Here is a 20,326-nt window from a genome sequence, read left to right as displayed (position 1 = left end):
TGAAGAGGAGGAGGAGAGGGGGGAAGGGGGGGGGGGGGGGGGGTTGGAGAGGAGGAAAAGGAGGAGAGGGAAGCAGGGAGAGCTGGAGGAGAAATAGAAGAGGTGAGGGTCTCTTCCCAGTGGTCTCTCACCTCATTGAATCTTCATTAGAGCTGCTCCACTCTGGCTCCTGCTCACCTTTCACCTTTCACCCCCTCCCTGCCCCCCTCCTCTCTCCTCCTCTCACCCTCCTCTCTCCTCCTCTCTCCTCCTCTCCCCTCATCTCTCCTCCTTACCTCCATCCAGGCAGAATGGAAAGATGTGGCACTTTATTAGCATTTGCAATTGCCCAAAACACATCAGCCATGCTTCGTCTTTATCTGTCTCTTTCATTTGCCTCTCTCTTTCTTTATCTCTGTCTCTCTTCCTTCATCTCTCTCTCTTCTTCATCTCTCTCTCTTTCTTCATCTCTCTCTCTCTGCTCTCACCCTGCTCTCATTCTCTGTTTGTCTTTGCTCAAAGACAGAGTGATGATAGGAGAAGCAGCCCAATCTATCCCTCTGATCCAGTAGATCTATCCCTCTGATCCAGTAGATCTATCCCTCTGATCCAGTAGATCTATCCCTCTGATCCAGTAGATCTATCCCTCTGATCCAGTAGATCTATCCCTCTGATCCAGTAGATCTATCCCTCTGCTCCAGTAGATCTATCCCTCTGATCCAGTAGATCTATCCCTCTGATCCAGTAGATCTATCCCTCTGATCCAGTAGATCTATCCCTCTGATCCAGTAGATCCCCCTTAGTTCCAGTAGCTCCGCCCCCAGGTCCTCTCAGGGTTAGGGTTAGAGGAGGCAGTAGCTCCGCCCCCAGGTCCTCTCAGGGTTAGGGTTAGAGGAGGCAGTAGCTCCGCCCCCAGGTCCTCTCAGGGTTAGGGTTAGAGGAGGCAGTAGCTCCGCCCCCAGGTCCTCTCAGGGTTAGGGTTAGAGGGGGCAGTAGCTCCGCCCCCAGGTCCTCTCAGGGTTAGGGTTAGAGGAGGCAGTAGCTCCGCCCCCAGGTCCTCTCAGGGTTAGGGTTAGAGGAGGCAGTAGCTCCGCCCCCAGGTCCTCTCAGGGTTAGGGTTGGAGGAGGCAGTAGCTCCGCCCCCAGGTCCTCTCAGGGTTAGGGTTGGAGGAGGCAGTAGCTCCGCCCCCAGGTCCTCTCAGGGTTAGGGTTGGAGGAGGCAGTAGCTCCGCCCCCAGGTCCTCTCAGGGTTAGGGTTGGAGGAGGCAGTAGCTCCGCCCCCAGGTCCTCTCAGGGTTAGGGTTAGAGGAGGCAGTAGCTCCGCCCCCAGGTCCTCTCAGGGTTAGGGTTGGAGGAGGCAGTAGCTCCGCCCCCAGGTCCTCTCAGGGTTAGGGTTGGAGGAGGCTGTAGCTCCGCCCCCAGGTCCTCTCAGGGTTAGAGGAGGACATGCAGAGAGAGAGGCTCTGAGGAAGTGAACAGCGCTCAAGAGCTCTCACAGTACAGGAATAGATTACTGTGGGTGGATTGTATAGGGAATGTGTGTGTGTGTGTGTGTGTGTGTGTGTGTGTGTGTGTGTGTGTGTGTGTGTGTGTGTGTGTGTGTGTGTGAGTGTGTGTGTGTGTGTGTGTGTGTGTGTGTGTGGTTATCTGGTGGTGGAGGAGAGATGCTGGGCAGATGGAGCATACATCACCCAAACACGTCACCGGTCCCCTTGGATTATCTGCCCTTTTCTCGGCCTCCTGGTCATCCGGCTGGTCCCTCTGTCGTTGGCCGGCCAGATAGCACCATTGTGAGGAGCGGCAGCGACCGGCCAGAACACAATAGACCCTGCGGAGGGAGGGGGGGGGGGGAGGAGAGGGCCTCATAAGACCATCCTGATTTTGTGAGCTCACATTCTGTTTCTCTCCATGGATCAGTCTGTCTACTCAGCTGTACAAGACAAAGCAGTGGGTGATCATCCCATTATACTGACTAAAGTTTTTATTTTATTTTATTTGACCTTTATTTAATTTGATAAAATCAATTGAGAACCAATTCTAATTTACAATGATGACCTGGCCAAGAGGCCCCAGCAAGAATAAATACATACAAACATACAGAAATACTCAAGAATAAATACATAAAAACATACAGAAATACTCAAGAATAAATATATAAAAGCATACTGAAATACACAAGAATAAATACATAAAAACATACAGAAATACTCAAGAATAAATACACACGTAAAGAAATACTCAAAAATAAATACATAAAAACATACTGAAATACACAAGAATAAATATATAAGAAATACTCAAGAATAAATACATAAACATACAGAAATACACAAGAATAAATACATAAAAACATACAGAAATACTCAATAATAAATACATAAAAACATACAGAAATACTCAAGAATAAATACAAATACAGAAATACACAAGAATAAATACATGCAAACATACAGAAATACACAAGAATAAATACAAATACAGAAATACACAAGAATAAATACATGCAAACATACAGAAATACACAAGAATAAATACATACAAACATATAGAAATGCACAAGGTCAACACAGAACAATACAGACAATACATGAGTACAGCAAAGACAGTGAATATTAATACATAAAAAGTCAACTAGCACTATGTGTGAAAGGAGGGGGGGGGACTGTGTGTGTGTGTGTGCGATTGTGTGTACATGTGTGTGTGAGTCAGTGGGCGTGTGTTGAAGTTTCTGTTTGAAAGTGGTGAGGGATGTGAGTGTTTGAGTGTTTTATAAAGTGTTCCAGTCGTTTGCTGCAGCAAAACGGAAGGAGTTGCGACCAAAACCAGTGTGGGCTTCTGGGACGGTGAGCCTGATTAAATCACTAGACCTTAAGTGGTGATCATTGTGAGATGGGGAGAGATGACAGAGAGGGAACGGACTTTACCAGAATTGTTTTATGAATTAATTGAAGCCAGTGAAACCAGTTTTTAGCATGAAGTGTCCCAGACCCAGAGAGATCTGCAGCATGCAGTAACCTTGTTAGCGTAGGGTTAGGGTTAGGGTTAGGGTTAGGGTTAGGTGTGTCCCAGACCCAGAGAGATCTGCAGCATGCAGTAACCTTGTTAGCGTAGCATGTGTATCAGCGTGAGAACTCTCATGGGTCTGGCGTTGAGGAGCATGGGCCAATAGACCTTTCCAACCAGAGAATAATAACCAATAAGGTTGCCTGATTTCTTAAGACCACGCCTCTGATGTCCCACCAACAAAGCTAATTAGTCTGTAGCCAGTAGTTAATAGATCATTCTCACAGGCTTATTTTCTAAGAATGGATGCCACTAACTTACTCACCCTGCTTTACATGTGCAGTTAGACTCATCAATTTTGTCCTGATGAAATTCAATCTGGAGTTTGTGAGCTATCTGTGCCTTTCGTATAGATCCCCAACACCCAGCATCAGCTCTTAACCCTAACCCTAACCCTAACCCTATCCGTAAAATAGCTCAGGCCTTTCTGTAGAACTCTCTTAGATAAAGTAGTGGCATTTGGCAAATAACATACATCAATATTGTCATGAATCTCTGAGAGAATCATCAATTATTTGCTGTTCGGTGGACATTGTATTAACTTGCTCCAAAGCAACAATAATTAGGGGGGGGGGGGCAGTGTTTACACTAACGTCACCCGTGTGTGAATCTGCTGGTGAGACTGGAGAGGAAGAAAATGTGCTTTCTTAGAATATGTTCCTTAAATTAGTCAGTTTTTTGGTGTTTGTGTTTGTGTGTGTGTGTGTGTGTGTATGTGTGTGTGTGTGTGTGTGTTTTTAGGGGAGAGAGAGTGGTCAGATGTCACATGTAACATTGTGTTTGTCTGCTTGGCTCTGTCTATATCTCTAAACACAGACAGACTCAGTTCTCATTAATTATTCACATGTTGCTAGACCAAACTAGCAACCTCGCTAGACCAAACTAGTCTCGCTTGGTCTCAAAATGCTCAGACGAGAGCTCGGAATTCTTTTTTCTTTTTTCTTACCAATCTTTTTTTCAGGTCAGAGAAGATTTTCCAGGTTCAGGTCTGGTTAACACGGTAACAGTGACGCTGCCTATAATCAGATCACCCTACATTAGGTCCATGAGAGTAATACCACAGTGTGAGAGAATAAACACATCCAGTAGACTTAATCCCCTTAGCGCTCTGTTTCTCACACTTAAACACAATGATACATGAAATACAATGAACAAAATGCTGAGCAAGCTTTCACATGTGGGCGCTTGAATACAACATTGTCCAAGCCCAAATTGCTAATAAAGTTGCAGTGATCCTTTCCTCAGGAACCCTGTTTATGGACCCGGTCAGTGTCGCCAGCCTGCATTGATAATATAGTTGTGTTGATTGTCTTGTCCTGAGTGATGGAACACTGGCATAGTCACTGTTGACGTCTCCAGCCTTCATTGTGAATTATGTTCTGTTAAGGAACCCTGCTTGAGGAGAACACTATCAGTGTGTCCTTCCTCACTGATAGTAAAATTGTGTTGATGCTGTCCTCAGGAACCCTGTTAGTCAAGAAGAGTGTCACAGGGTCTGTCCCAATTCAAGGGTTGCATCCTACCTAGGCCGGATTTGAAGGCTGGTACGTCACAGCGGGGCGACAAGTGCTGTCCCAATTCATTCAGCTATGAAGAGTCCTCGGAATGCAGCTCACAAACACGGCCTACTTTTGACAAATTTGAAGGATACAACTGATGGATCCTTCGCGGCCTCCCTCCCAGAATGCGTTTCGGTTCGGATGAATTCCTGTACCAGCCTCCATTGCTCGGATTTTAAAACGTTTTTTAACCACTTTGATGTTAATATTGTTATGTTTTAATCAAATCTAATTTCTGATAGTACCACCATAGAATCCCAATTTGTGGAAACTTTATCCAAATTACGCCTGTATCTACGAGTTTAGATAGACGATTTAGATAGGCATTTTCTGTGGTGTTTCCATAACAACAGGACTAAGTTACCTCAGGAGAGGTCGCGCTACCGGCACGGGCGCGCTTGGCAGGCGCTTGGGGCTGCCTAGGCAACAAATTGACGAGTTGGGAATCCTCCGTAGGCTAGACCGTCCCATTTCACAAAACGTTTACATCTGGCCTGAAGGACGTGACCTACGTAGACCGCGTAAGCTGCGACCTAGGTAGGATGCAACCCTTGAATTGGGACAGACCCACAATCTCTTTCCTGTGTTGCTAATAAAGTTATGTTGATGCTGTCCTCAGGAACTGTGCTAGTGGAGAGCATGCAGATCCAGGGCCGATCGGAGGACCCAGACAAAACCATCTCCCTGTCCCTCCGGGACAACTACAACCACTGGGTCATCCTGGACCCCGTGAGACAGAGACTGTATCTCAACAGCACCGGGCGCGTTCTGGACCGAGACGTGAGTACCGGAGTGGACCGGACTCAGTAACAGTTGGGCCTGATGTTTACGATATGCAGAGACACCTGTTCTGTGTTTAAACGTCCGTCCCCCCCCCCCCCCCAGCCCCCATCATACATCCAGTCCATCGTGGTGCAGGTCCAGTGCACCAACGAGCTGGTCGGAACCATCATCCTCCACGAGGTCCGCATCGTTGTGCGAGACAAGAACGACAACGCTCCCCGCTTCCAGCAGCCGCGCTACTATGTGGCCGTCAACGAGGTAAGGGACTGTGTGTGTGTGTGTGTGTGTGTGTGTGTGTGTATTTTTTAATACATATTGAACTATCCCTTTCTCTCTCTCTCTATTTCTCCCTCTCTTTATCACTCTCTCTCTCACACACACACACACACACAGTTCACCTCCTCCAGGCCACTGGTTTCCCATTATGCTTAATATTAAATATATCTGCTGCTTCGCCTGACTGAGGGGCCGTAGCGTCCAGGGAAGCTGTAACAAGGTGAGCTATGGTGGGCTGTCCGGGGAGCCTGGACCGCCAGACACAGTCACAACGTTGAGTTCATTCCATTTATTCAGATGCAGCTCTCTCCTCAGCAGAGAAGAAGACTGGGGGCCTCAGAGGAACTAGACTTAGAGGGATATTAACCCCCCCTTCTCCACCCCCTCATCTTCCATTACTGTGGAAGAGTTGCAGCGAGCCACAGTCTATTTTGTGCATGGCTGAAGCGTCCCATGACAGGCACACTGCACACTTTACATACTTTAAAACAATGCTTACACCAATCCCAGAGAGGTTTTTGAAGCTTGGCTTCACAGTTACACCGTACTGCATTGCAGCAGAGACAATCTGCCCCCAATAACGGATCACAGATCCTTGAGTGAATAGAGTATAGTTATAGTATTGTAATAGAGCATAATTATAATATAGTAATATAGTATAGTTATAATATAGTAATAAGAGTGTAGTTCAGTAAAAGCCGCAAGGCATAGAGCATCCTCAACAACCTCACTAGTAGATCTAGACACTCCCCCCCGTCACTGCCCCATCTCTGCAAACAAAATCGCATCACAATTTGTGAAAAGTGGGACATACGAGGGCAGAGACCTCGCTGCTGCCCTCCAGCATGTAAAGCCAGGGAAAGCTGCAGGGCCTGATTCTATCTGCCCAGAGCTGATACTCCATGCTGCACCTGCCTTGAAGTCCTGGTTAAGAGCGTTCCTCTCTTCCTGCTTGCGCCAACTCAAGATCCCCAAAATCTGGAGAAGAGCCCTAGTTGTCGCGATCCCTAAGCCGAACAAGCCTGAAGGGAACCCCAAGAGTTACCGCCCCATCTCTCTGTTATGTATCCCCTTCAAGATCCTCGAGCGTCTCATCTACGCCCGCATCAGACAGGCACATGGTCAGCATGATCATGGAGCTTGTCTAAAACCGCAGCGTCACCCTCACCACCGGTAGTGTACAGCGAAGCAGGCGACGCCTTAAGAACGGTGTCCCCCAGGGATCTGTCCTGGCCCCCCTCTTTTATAACATCTACACCTACGACCTGCCGATCACAGTCTCCAGGAAGTATCTCTACGCAGACGACCTTGCGCTGGTGTACTCAGCTGGAGACTGGCAGGCCGTGGAGGAGACCCTGAGCCAGGACATGCAGACACTAGCGGCGTACCTCCGGAACTGGAGATTGAAGCTCAGTGAGGCAAAGATGGTGTCGGCGGCCTTCCACCTTAACAACAAGGAAGCCAAATGTGAGCTCCGAGTGCACACTGACGGAACACTCCTGCCAATCAGCGCCGAACCAACCTATCTTGGCGTGACATTGGACATGTTGCTCACGTTCCTCCGACACCTCGAGTCACTGCGCAAGAAGTGAACAGCTTGTGTGGCATTGATGAGGTGACTGGTCCGATCGGCTGGGGTGCCGGTGCAAAAACAGTACAGCAGCCCTAGCCCTGGTCTACTCAACCAGTGAATATAACCGGTGTGGTGTCGCAGCGCTCACACCCACCTCATCGACCAGCCTATCAACGAAGCCTTGCGCATCGTGACAGGATGCCTGCTTCCCACTCCTGTGGACAACCTTCCCATACTTGCAGGCGTCCAGCCCGCTGGCCTCCGCCGCACAGGAACCACAGCACGTCTCGCCTGCCGGGCCGTGGAGCCTAACCACCTGCTCCTCGACAGGCTCACTGCAACAGCGGAGTCTCCCCGGCGTCTCAAGTCCAAAAACCCTTTTGTGCCGCACGGGATCTCCTGCAGCAATGCAGAGATCTTAACATCAGAGAGGCAGGATAGGATGGCAGACCACACCTGGCGTGAGGAGTGGGAGGCAAACACCTCCAGACTCCGTGATTTCATCCCGGCCACCGGTCCTTCCCCTCCCGGGATGGACTTACCCAGACCGGCGTGGGTGAGGCTTAATCGCCTCCGGACCAGCGTCGGATGCTTCCGCTCATCGATGCACAGATGGGGCTTGGTATCCTGGTATCCTGTGTGGCGTGCGAGTGTGGCGCTGAGGAACAAACCACAGACCACGTCATCCAGGATTGTCCGACATACCGGACACCCAACGGAATGCGTGGCCTGACGGTTTTGGATGACAAAGCGGTGACATGGCTCCTGGAGGTGTGCCTGGATATATAGTCCGGGTGACCCCTCACCCAGGCTCAGGTTGGTAAAAGGATATCCCCTCAGCCCCGAGTCTGGGGAGGAGAGGAGAACACAACACCTAACCCGCACGGAGAAGGAGAAGAGTAAAAGGCTTAGGAATGGGATGTGCTTCATTTAAAAGGGACGCAGACACACACACATTCACACGCGCACACCCATACACACATGCACACACACACACACACACATGCACACGCATGCGCACGCACGCACACACACGCACACAGGGCTGGGGGAGGCTGGGTGGAGGCAGAGTGGAGTCGGGCTTCTTTGGCTTTTTCCTAATTGATACCGACTCCCCAAGGGGCTGTTGTGGTGGATTTAGCTCATTAGAACACTGTCACACAGAGTAGCAGTGTACACACACACACACACACACACACACACACACACAACCATACACACACACATTACACACACACACACACACACACACACACACACACACACACACACACAGCAAAGTATATTGATTTAAATGTCTGTTTTCTTCTGAACTTGAGAATTTTTTGATGTTGAGCAGACCCAAAGACAAGAGCTCTGGTCATTCAAAATACAGCTGCCGGCCAGTAGAATAAGACTGTGTGAGCTGCTCAGGGGAGGGATGGAGGGATGGGTAAATGGAAGTATGAACAGAGGTTGAGGGCTGGTGATGGATAGAGAGATGGAGGGTGGGCTGATTGGTGAATGGAAGTAGAGATGGAGGGATGGAGAAGGCTGGTCTGAAATCCCGGTTCACAGCTAAGATCACAGTAAGTAACTCCTGAGTGAGCCAGTGTGTTGGGCTGGACAAGGCAGGGGATGGAACATGGTGACCGGATCAGGTGCATTAGTGGCTGGTGAACTGTAGAAACAGTGGTGGGTGTCTTTACAGTAACAGACAGTCTTATAGTGACCTAATCTGCTGAGCAGAACATCCCCAGGTATTCCAGCCATGTGTGTGTAATTAATCTAATCTAGTCCAGGGATTAGAGACCTACAGTACCAGCTCCCTGTTCAGCAGAGATTACACATCACACAGATGCTTGCGCTGCTACAGGCGTGTTTATCACTAAGCACTGAGGCATGGGGCGATGAGGGAAGCAATATTGTCTGTGTGTGTGTGTGTGTGTGTGTGTGTGTGTGTGTGTGTGTGTGTGTGTGTGTGTGTGTGTGCGCGCGCGCATGTCCGTGTGTGTGTGCGTGTGTGTGTGCGCGCGGCGCATATCTGAGTGTGAAGACAGACTAGCATCACAATGAGCCCAGACAGCCTGATTCATCATGGAATATGGACTCAAGCATCGTTAAGTCTTCAATAATGAATGCTCCTGTTTTTCTGCTCTACACATGCGCCAGCGAGGGAGAGAGGGAGAGAGGGAGAGAGGGAGAGAGGGAGAGAGGGAGGGATGGAGGGAGGGAGAGAGGGAGAGAGGGAGAGAGGGAGGGGTGCAGGGATGGAGGGAGGGAGAGAGGGAGAGAGGGAGGGGTGCAGGGATGGATAGGGAGAGAGGGAGGGAGAGAGGGAGAGAGGGAGAGAGGGAGGGGTGCAGGGAGAGAGGGAGGGGTGCAGGGAGAGAGGGAGGGAGAGAGGGAGAGAGGGAGGGAGGGAGGGAGAGAGGGAGGGAGGGAGCGAGGGAGAGAGGGAGGGAGGGAGAGAGGGAGGGAGGGAGGGAACGAGGGAGGGAGGGAGGGAGAGAGGGAGGGAGGGAGCGAGGGAGAGAGGGAGGGAGGGAGAGAGGGAGGGAGGGAGGGAACGAGGGAGAGAGGGAGGGAGGGAGAGAGGGAGGGAGGGAGCGAGGGAGGGAGGGAGGGAGAGAGGGAGCGAGGGAGAGAGGGAGGGAGAGAGCGAGGGAGAGAGGGAGGGGTGCAGGGATGGATAGCACTGCCACGTCTGATGTACTTGTCAGATAAAAGGTTGATAGTCATGATGTCATATCTTGTGTTTGCAGCTGACCCCGGTGGGCACCACCATCTTCTCTGGCTTCAAGGGAAACAACGGAGCTACAGACATCGATGACGGACCTAACGGACAGATAGAGTACACCATCCGGTACAACCCCAGAGACCCGGTAGGTTCTCCAATACACTGTCCGGTTTCTAGAATACTTCATCCAGGCTCTAGAATACTCCATCCAGGTTCTAGAATACACCATCCAGGCTCTAGAATACTCCATCCAGGTTCTAGAATACACCATCCAGGCTCTAGAATAGATCACCCAGGCTCTAGAATAAACTATCCAGGTTCTAGAATACACCGGCTCTAGAATATATCATCCAGGTTCTAGAATACACCATCCAGGCCCTAGAATACACCATCCAGGTTCTAGAATAGTAAGTAAGTAAGTAAGCTTTATTTAGCGCTCTTCACAGCACGGATGCACAGAGTGCTTTACAGTAATAAATTAAAATCAAAGGCAATACAACACGAGACAAAATTAAAACGACAAAGAACAGGAAAAAACAGAACATTGCGAGCAGCAAGGAGTTATAGATGGCCGAAGGCCTGTCTGAACATGTGTGTCTAAGAAGTTTTTTGAACATGAGTTCAGTGGATGGCTCTCTCAGGGCCTGGGGAAGAGCGTTCCAGAGTCTTGGCGCCACCGCCTCGAATGCTCTGTCACACTGGGTTTTTAGTCTGGTCCGGGGCACCGCCAGGAGACCCTGGTCGGATGACCTCAGCGACCGACTCAGAGAGTGAGGGTGTAAAAGTTCTGAGATGTAGGCCGGGGTCCGTCCGTGAAGAGCTCTGTGGGTAAACACCAGGACTTTGAACTGGTAGCCAGAATACACCATCCAGGTTCTAGAATACACCATCCATGCAGGCTCTAGAATCCTAGTTTTAGGCCTTGTCCACACGTACATAGGTATTTTTTAAACCAGTTTTTTTTTGCTAGCACACTGCCTAGGCTGTCACTGGCTCATTCTGTTCGATGGCGCCATGGTAACGAGCCTGTAACACGCACGTCAAATAGGCTGCTCGCTATCACATTCACTTTTGGACTTCTGCTCCACTCCAACTTTCATTTTTAGTCCTTAATTCGCCAGGAGAAAACACAAGAAGAACAGCATTTTGGTAACCAGGAGCATGCAGTTGTGTGGTTGAGTCCAGTTCTCATTACGACATTTTATGTAAACAGGAGGTACCAGCAACATAAAGACAAGCCAACAACTGGTTTTCCTGTCCACATGACAACACTGAAAGTAAAGTTTTGAAAAATGTTCACCCTGGACCATCAAGTTGTAGATTATACCTTACAGGCTCTAAAATGTTAACGACCTCAGAATCAATGCTGACTTGAAAAATCTTTCTGTCCTTGTCCTCCTTGACCTGAGTGCAGCGTTTGACACGATGGACCATGATATCCTTATGAGAAGACTGGAGAACTGGGTCGGCCTCTCCAGGCCTGACCTTAACTGGTTCAGGACCTATTTAACTGGCCGAGAGTTTTTCGTTGCCCTTGGTGACCACAGCTGAAAAAACACTGAGATGACATGTGGGGTCCCACAAGGATCAATTCCAGGACCCCTGCTTTTCAGTCTGTACATGTTACAGGAGAGGGGCATCCTGCGCAATGGAGCAAGCAAAGCACTATTCAACTTGGGGGAGCAAACGTGTGCTTTTGAATCCCTACTTTTTGATCAATGCTATTTTGAAATGTTTTTGCTAGTTAAAAAAAGTGTAATCCGTCTGTTTAATAAGTCTATGAAAAACATATTTGTATTCCCTCCTTTTATAATATACCAGTCGGAAAACGTAATCATACTGTAACACCCCAGGGACTCCACAGAAAATCAGGCAACTTATACAATTTTGACTGAAGACAACAAGTGGTGTCCCATTTCTTATGTAAAGATTTCAACCCATACCCCTTGTGGCTCCATTCTGAAGAGCCACTACCCAGTCGAGGGCACTCCAAAACTAAGGGCTAGGGCCAAGGGGGAGTATTGGGATTGAGCCTTATTCATTACTACACTATGGACTAAAAAAAAAAAAAAGTTCCAGTCAGGATTGGAACTGGAGACTCCAGTAGTCAAGTGATGCTTTCTCACTACGCCACCAAAGGCAATGCAATGGTGCAATGGAAGAGGCACTGACAAAGACCTGAGCCTAAATCCAAAAGAGAAAGTGAATGGGCACGTTTTTTTTTTATGTGTGGATCCACCCAGTGATTTGGATTTGCTTCAAAATGTAATGGGTTCTAAGTTGGGCCATGCTACACCCCTCCACCGAGTTTCATAAAAATCGTTGTGGTCCTTTTTGCGTAATCGTGCTAAACATCAAACCAACTACCCAACCAATATACGAGACCAAAAACATAATCTCTCACTCAGCCACTCGCTGGGGCTCAAAGTTCAAAGTTCAAAATGTTTATTTGTCCCATTGCTGGGCAATTTGAGGGTAGAAGCTGATATTCAGCTCTAAGGGGATGGGCTCCATCAGACTGTATGCTCCTGGCTTTCTTAACCACCTGTTTGTTAAAGATGTGGCTCAAGCTGGAGAACGGAACGCCTGTAATCTTGCAAGCCATTTTAACAATTTTGTCAAGTGCATTCTTGTGTTTGATTCCAAGATTACCATACCAACACATGATAGAGAAAGACAGGACAGACTCAATGTAGGCTCTGTAGAACAGTGACATAAGAGTCTTGTCGACATGGAACGCCAGTTTTCTAAGACAAAAAAGGCGCTGCTGGCCTTTCTTGCAGAGCATTTCTGTGTTGGCATCAAATTTTAGGTACTTGTCTATCATGGTGCCGAGGTATTTGTAGTTAGACACCACCTCCACTGGTTGGCCCTTGAAGACTGTGCTCTGGGGGCTGGGGGGGCATGCCTGAAAACAATACACGTCTTTGATTTTGGTGATGTTAAGTTGAAGAAAGACATCGTCACACCACCCAACAAAATCATCGATCACAGGACCATGGCTGACTTCCTCATCATTGAGTAGGTTGACTATCACTGAATCATCTGCAAATTTCATGATGTGTCTGTTAGTGTGGTCGCTACGACAGTCATCAGTGTATAAAATATACAGAAGCGGGGATAGGACGCACCCTTGGGGAGAACCAGTGGATGTGGTCAGTTCACTAGACAGAGAACCATTTACTCTCACCCTCTGGGTTTTATTTGTGAGGAAGTCAAGGACCCAGCCTACCATGCTTGAGTCTAAGTGAAAATTGTCAACTAGCTTCTCTACCAGCAAGTTTGGCTGGATAGTGTTGAATGCTGATGAGAAGTCAACAAACAGCAAGCTAGCATGGGTCTTGCTCCCCTCAAGGTGCTTGTACAGGTACTTAAGTAGGGTGATCGTGGATAACCCTAACCCTAACCCTAACCCCTAACCCTAACCCTGCCCCTAACCCTGCCCCTAACCCTAACCCCTAACCCTAACCCTAACCCCTAACCCTGCCCCTCTGGGCCCTAGAGGCAAACTGAAGGGGGTCCAGTAAGTGCTCAGTTTTAGACAGCAGCTCTCCTTTGATCAACCTTTCAAAGGTTTTCATGACCAGTGAGGTTAAGGCAATGGGCCTAAAGTCATTTAGTACTTTGGGACGGTTACATTTGGCAACAGGCACCACTGTTTCCACAGAGAGGCTGCGGAGGTAATGAAGACCCCTGGATCATGTTCTCTCCTCTCCCTCCTCTTCTTTACAGAGTAGGATAACGATTGTGAAGTCAAACAAGTTCAGTGTATTCATAGATACAGTACAGTAGATAGATTTTATCGATCCCCGAAGGGAAATTCCTGTGAACTAAACTAAAAAATGTGCATTGCTAAGCTGACTAAACTTGCACCCCCACTTTCAACTATAACTAGGTACCAATGGAGAGGGGAGGAGGCCAAGCAGTGTGCATCTCCTAACCTAACCTTACCGTGTGTGTGTGTGTGTGTGTGTGTGTGTGTGTGTGTGTGTGTGTGTGTGTGTGTGTGTGTGACAGACGGCCAACAAGACATTTGACATCCCTCTGACCCTGTCTGGCTCGGTGGTCCTGAAGGAGAGACTAAACTACGAGGAGATCACGCGCTACCTGGTCATCGTCCAGGCTAACGTATGTCTGAGGAGATTCGTCACACACTGGACACATTACATCCCTCTTTTACATACAAACACAGTATACTGTACCTAAAGTACTGTAATGTTAATAGCCTACACATAGACGTCTCTTCTGAACTTTGAACCACTTCCTATGTCTGTAGGACCGGGCCCCGTACCCTAACGAGCGACGCACAGCGACCACCACATTGACGGTAGACGTCCTGGATGGTGATGACTTGGGACCCATGTTCCTGCCCTGCGCCCTGGTAGACAACACCCGCGACTGCAGTCCCCTCACCTACCGGGCCAACATCCTGGAGCTCACCGACCCGGCAAGTACTTCAGTACATATGTGCACACAGCATCCACAGTCCCAACCTGAACCAGCTGGACCGTTCCGCTCTATCTCCGGATCATTAGAACCCATTATCAGGTACTGGGTTGAGCATGCTGAGCTCAGGAGACTGCATCTGCTCCTGTGTGTTTATGAAGCCATTCTACATAAGCTACAGTACCTCATCACTCATCCCTCATTACCTGGCGTTCTAGTCAGAACCAAACAAGGTCCCAGGATTGCTAACTAACTCCTACAGCCACAACCAAACTAGGAAACAATACTTTCACTCATTTTGCCCCTAGAGCTTGGAACGAGCTCCAAGTAACGTGTGTGTGTGTGTGTGTGTGTGTGTGTGTGTGTGTGTGTGTGTGTGTGTGTGTGTGTGTGTGTGTGTGTGTGTGTGTGTGTGATGTTTTAGTCCCCCGGGCAGTTTTAAAAATGAGAAATGGCACTGAGGTTGAGATCTGCATGTTTTGAAGCTCTCAGTTCCAGGGGGGAAACAGTCTTAGGAACTCAGATACTGCATATAGTATGAATGTAAACAACTCTGCCTGAATGTATAATTAACACATATGTCTAAGGTGCTTTGGCTTCTACAGTAATGTTGTCTAGCTAGCGAGCTTTTATGGACAGGCATACAGTACTATCGAGCCAGCTAAGACAGCGGCAGACAAACTAATTGAGCATTAACTCACCAGAATGTGAGTGTTTGATGCTCAAAATACCCCCAGTCCCCCACCCGCATGGGTGCGTACCGTCACGCCTTCGCAGTGAAAAAAGTCTGGACACACGCCACTGGAATAAAGTATACTGTTACCTAATCTGTTAGTATTCCTCTACTAACAGAGAGAAGTCTTTGTCAGGTTGAATTAACCCCCAAAGAAACATTGCCTGCACTCTCCATATAATTAAATTGATTTCCACACAGTGCTACAATATAAACAGATCTAGTTTAGTCTTGGCACACCGTCTTTCTGAAGATCAGGGTGCATGTGGTAGAAGTGGAAATGGTGGTGCGAGGCGAGCGAGCACTACCAATGACAGAATTACACAAGCAATCATTCCCAGGTGATTCATTTTACACTGGTGACTGTAGGGGGGGGGGGGGGCAGTTATTCATGCTGGGGGGGGGGGGTCACTAATCCACAGCTCTAATGGCTTTTCACAGCCGAGCACCCAGGCCCTGAAACTGGACAGGATATGAGAAAATAACCTTTTTTTCCCGCCACCAATGTTAATACTCCTCGTTAGTTTTGGCTGAAGAAAAAAACGGTTTAATTGAATGCATCTGTTTAACAGAATGAGTGGATTATTACAATATTATTCAATTACAACAGCCACTAAAGCAGTATTGAACTTTGCAATTACAAAATGCCACCGCAATCTGTCAACAGTCTCTACTGACAGTTCTACTTACCATCTGCGTCACGCTTTGTAAACAAGCTAGTTGTTTTTGCGTATGAGCGGTTTAGTGTTGGCTGTGACCAACGGTGCGCTCTGCTGCATCTCTCAAGCACCGTGTAGTGCCTCAATCTACACACGTAGTAGCTAGCGGTCTCTGCAGCACAGCGAGGGAACGGAGCAGCTAAATCAACTTTATTCCTCTGTTTTGGGTGGCAGGACCAGGTGCCAGAGGAGCTCACAGTCAAGGACGGCTTTTACGTGAGGGTGAGGGGACGATGTTACCAGGGAAGGGATGATGATTATGTATGTTGCAATGCCAGAACTCTTATCAGGGTTCTGGGTAAACACACCCCTGGGCTGCCAGCACTGCCATCACTCACAGCAACGGGATTACCTCTCTGTCTCTCGCTCTGCCACTCGCGCTCTCTCTCTCACACTCTCACTCACACACACACACACACACACACACACACACACACACACACACACACACACACACACACAGTCTATGGGTGCGTTAAGTAGCTGAGCGCTCACTCTTATAATGCTCATTTTGAGCGCTGAGCATTTTTTAAAACCACTTCACGGTCTGCTCTAACCGAGCGATGAGTTGCTAGGAGACGAGAACTTTTCACCTGTTGTCAATCATGTGTGATTAGCGAGCATACCTGAGCAACCCGTTAACTGAATTCTGATCACTGATCGCTCACTGAGCACTCAGCTACTTAACGCACCCTATATCTCTCTCTCTCTCTCTCTCTCTCTCTCTCTCTCTCTCTCACACACACACACACACACACATTAGTGTGCTATCTCTTTTATACAACGGTTAGTTCTGGTTCTTGATTCTGATTGGCTGAAAGCCGTGTTAAAATACTCTTATAATACGGGTAGATTAAATCAAGCATTCTGATTGGTTGAGAGCGAGTCACGGGGTGTGCTGTATATAGCATACAGTGTAGAATCTCGCTAGAGCCTCATCTCAGTTAGAAATGCATGCGCCTGTTACACTGTCAGCATTCCAAATATAACAGACTTTTCTCGGACTGTGTGTTAGTTTCTCAACTTCTTAATCATTTCTTTCCTACACAAAGTTACCATGTATATTCTGAATATGTGATCTGTTTATCAAAATAAAGCCTGTTTGAAAATGTGTCAAGACGTTTTCGGACTGCCCCGGCAGGTTCTGTAGATAAAATCACTTAAGCTGAGGATACACTACAAGATATTATGCCCGATTCTATACACGATTCACAATCCTGCTGAATCTGTCCTAGTCAGCAGCCGTCTTCACTAGTTGGGGGTAGTCGGAGTGGCAATTTGGCACATAAATGTGTAAGTGTATGAGGGGTACAGATTTAAATCGGCAAGTGTATGATGAGAACAGACTTCTCCCGATCTGAGTCGGAGCGAGTCGGAGCTTATCAAACATGTTTGATATTTTGGAGCAGATTCTGGATGCAATCGTGTAGTGTAAACTCGTCACCACACAGTCCAGTCGTTAAATGTGCAATACCCAGTTTTTCAGTTGTCATACAAAAATCAGCAGAAGCCAGTGGTCTAGTGTATACTCCCAGTCATTTCATAATCTGTTAGGAAGTCTTCTAGTGTATCCGAGGCTTTGTCATTGTCTTTGTTTATACTTTTGCTGGCAACCCGTATTATAAAAGCAATAAGGTACTCGAGGCAGTACTTTGTTGTGAATAATGTACAGTTCAAGGGTTTGCCGGCCCTTGAACTGTACATTATTCACAACAAAGTACTGCCTCGAGTACCTTATTGCTTAAGTAACACACACCTGGGACCGCATATCATTGCATTTTCAGTATTAATGCGCCTCCCATTTGATCCAATGCATTGTGGGTATCATTGTGTTTTTTCAAAACTGAACATTCCATCCAATGCATCTGTTGCTTGGCAACGCTTTTGTTAGGGGAACTATTTTGCTCGGCGGAATTGAGGGAATGATGCTTAGTTTTGAATAAATGTTAATATTTTACATTGTTTATTTTCCACTAATAACTGTAGTAACCGTTGTATAAAAGAAATAAACCACTCGAGGCCGTGTGTTATAGGGATTTTATAACAGCTAGGGGGGTTTTAAGCACTCCGCTTCGCGTCGTGCCTAACAACACCCCCTTGCTGCTATAAAACCACGCTATAACTATAACTATACTATAACACACGGCCTCTCGTGGTTTATTGCTTAAATCTCCCTCCGGGCCCACTCTAGAACATGCTGGTTAGATCTCCCTCCGGGCCCACTCTAGAACATGCTGGTTAAATCTCCCTCCGGCTCTAGAACTCTAGAACATGCTGGTTAAATCTCCCTCCGGCTCTAGAACTCTAGAACATGCTGGTTAAATCTCCCTCCGGGCTCTAGAACTCTAGAACATGCTGGTTAGAGCACCCTCCGGGCTCTAGAACTCTAGAACATGCTGGTTAGATCTCCCTCCGGGCTCACTCTAGAACATGCTGGTTAAATCTCCCTCCGGGCCCACTCTAGAACATGCTGGTTAAATCTCCCTCCGGGCCCACTCTAGAACATGCTGGTTAAATCTCCCTCCGGCTCTAGAACTCTAGAACATGCTGGTTAGAGCACCCTCCGGGCTCTAGAACTCTAGAACATGCTGGTTAGATCTCCCTCCGGCTCTAGAACTCTAGAACATGCTGGTTAGAGCACTCTCCAGCGTATGCATTCACACTCTCCACATCCACGGCTGACAGGAGATAAGGACCCTGCGCTTGGGAAAGAGAGGGTTGGATTGGAAGAGTGCGTGTGTGTTCGTGTGTGTGTGTGTGTGTGTGTGTGTGTGTGTGTGTGTGTGCGCGTGTGTGTGTGTGTGTGTGTGTATGTGTGTTCAATTCAATTCAATTCTTTATTTCGGATCCAGGGGGATCCATATCACAATAAAAAATACAGCATACAGCACATGTGTGTGTGTGTACCTGTGTGTTCCTGAGTGTGCAAGAAAACCAGAAAGACCTGACTTGTGAGGGGGCAGGGATCTGAGGGGGGGGGGGGTGGGGGGGTGTGAGGGAACTTGGGGGCGAGGGACCTGGGGGCGGTGGGGGGGCAGGGGACCTGGGGGCGGTGGGGGGGCAGGGGACCTGGGGGCGGTGGGGGGGCAGGGGACCTGGGGGCGGTGGGGGGGCGAGGGACCTGGGGGCGGTGGGGGGGCAGGGGACCTGGGGGCGGTGGGGGGGCAGGGGACCTGGGGGCGGTGGGGGGGCGAGGGACCTGGGGGCCGGTTAGTGCGGGTGGGTTAGGGTTAGGGACCTTGGGGGCGAGGGACCTGGGGGCGGTGGGGGGGCAGGGGACCTGGGGGCGGTGGGGGGGCAGGGGACCTGGGGACCGGTTAGTGGGGTGGCTGGGGACGGTTAGTGGGGTGGCTGGGGACCGGTTAGTGGGGTGGCTGGGGACCGGTTAGTGGGGTGGCTGGGGACGGTTAGTGGGGTGGCTGGGGACGGTTAGTGGGGTGGCTGGGGACCGGTTAGTGGGGTGGCTGGGGACGGTTAGTGGGGTGGCTGGGGACCGGTTAGTGGGGTGGCTGGGGACGGTTAGTGGGGTGGCTGGGGACGGTTAGTGGGGTGGCTGGGGACGGTTAGTGGGGTGGCTGGGGACGGTTAGTGGGGTGGCTGGGGACGGTTAGTGGGGTGGCTGGGGACCGGTTAGTGGGGTGGCTGGGGACGGTTAGTGGGGTGGCTGGGGACGGTTAGTGGGGTGGCTGCACTAAGCCTGGCTCTCTGTCTGGAATATTGACTGATAAATGTGGCATCCGTTGTATAAAAGCATTATGGAACTGGAAGCCGTGGGATGTCACGGATATCACACGGCTAGCGGCGATAGCAGGAAAGGTCAACCTTAATCAGGCTGGTTCACACACACACACACACACACACACACACACACACACACACACACACACACACACACACACACACACACACACACACAGTAGCAGTTTACTTTGCACTACCATTTAACTCCCCCCTCCCATGTAGCTGTCTGACCTCTCTTGTTGGAATCTAAAGTTCTACAAAATATGGTGTCATTTGTCACACTGACATAGATCCTCCCCTGAACATGGTTCCCAACCCCTTCTGCTACGTTTACGTAAAATGACAGATACAATAAGAAAAAGAAGAGTAAACATTGTTTGTTCTGAGGCGTTAGCAGGGTGGCAGTGTAAGGTTATCTGTGGTGACAAATGTGTGGTGTTTTCATTCTGTTATCTGTTCATGCTGCTGGTAGAACAAGAGGTCAGCTGTCGGTAATTACAGTGAACAGAGAGAGAGAGAGAGAGAGAGAGAGAGAGACATAGTGTGTGTGTGTGCGTGTGTGTGCGTGTGTGTGTGCGCATGCGTTTCTCTGTTTCTCTCTGCTGCCATACCCCTGCCTGACAGAGATTTGTCATCACTGGGTTTCACTAAAGCATTATGGAACGAGAAGCCGTGGGATGTCACGGATATCGCCACGGCTAGAGGGAGTGGTTAGGCCGTTACACCCCGCTAGCG

At 48.9% G+C, this 20,326-nt stretch overlaps 1 protein-coding gene across 1 annotated transcript in view; it reads left to right on the top strand.

Moving 5' to 3' along the window:
- LOC311326938 (protocadherin-15-like) overlaps positions 1–20,326 on the top strand; it is a gene marked incomplete at both ends in the record, with an annotated part of 148,762 nt that overhangs the window by 53,077 nt on the left and 75,359 nt on the right. The window contains 5 exons of the mRNA XM_084459917.1: positions 5,221–5,381; positions 5,487–5,642; positions 9,978–10,097; positions 13,970–14,080; positions 14,229–14,399. Coding sequence (XP_084316043.1) covers positions 5,221–5,381; positions 5,487–5,642; positions 9,978–10,097; positions 13,970–14,080; positions 14,229–14,399 — 719 coding nt within the window. The remainder of the gene's footprint in view (positions 1–5,220; positions 5,382–5,486; positions 5,643–9,977; positions 10,098–13,969; positions 14,081–14,228; positions 14,400–20,326) is intronic.

This window comes from Borostomias antarcticus (assembly GCF_949987555.1).
Source record: "Borostomias antarcticus genome assembly, chromosome: 29".
Lineage (NCBI taxonomy): Eukaryota > Metazoa > Chordata > Actinopteri > Stomiiformes > Stomiidae > Borostomias > Borostomias antarcticus.
This window is presented reverse-complemented; position numbering and strand designations above follow the sequence as displayed.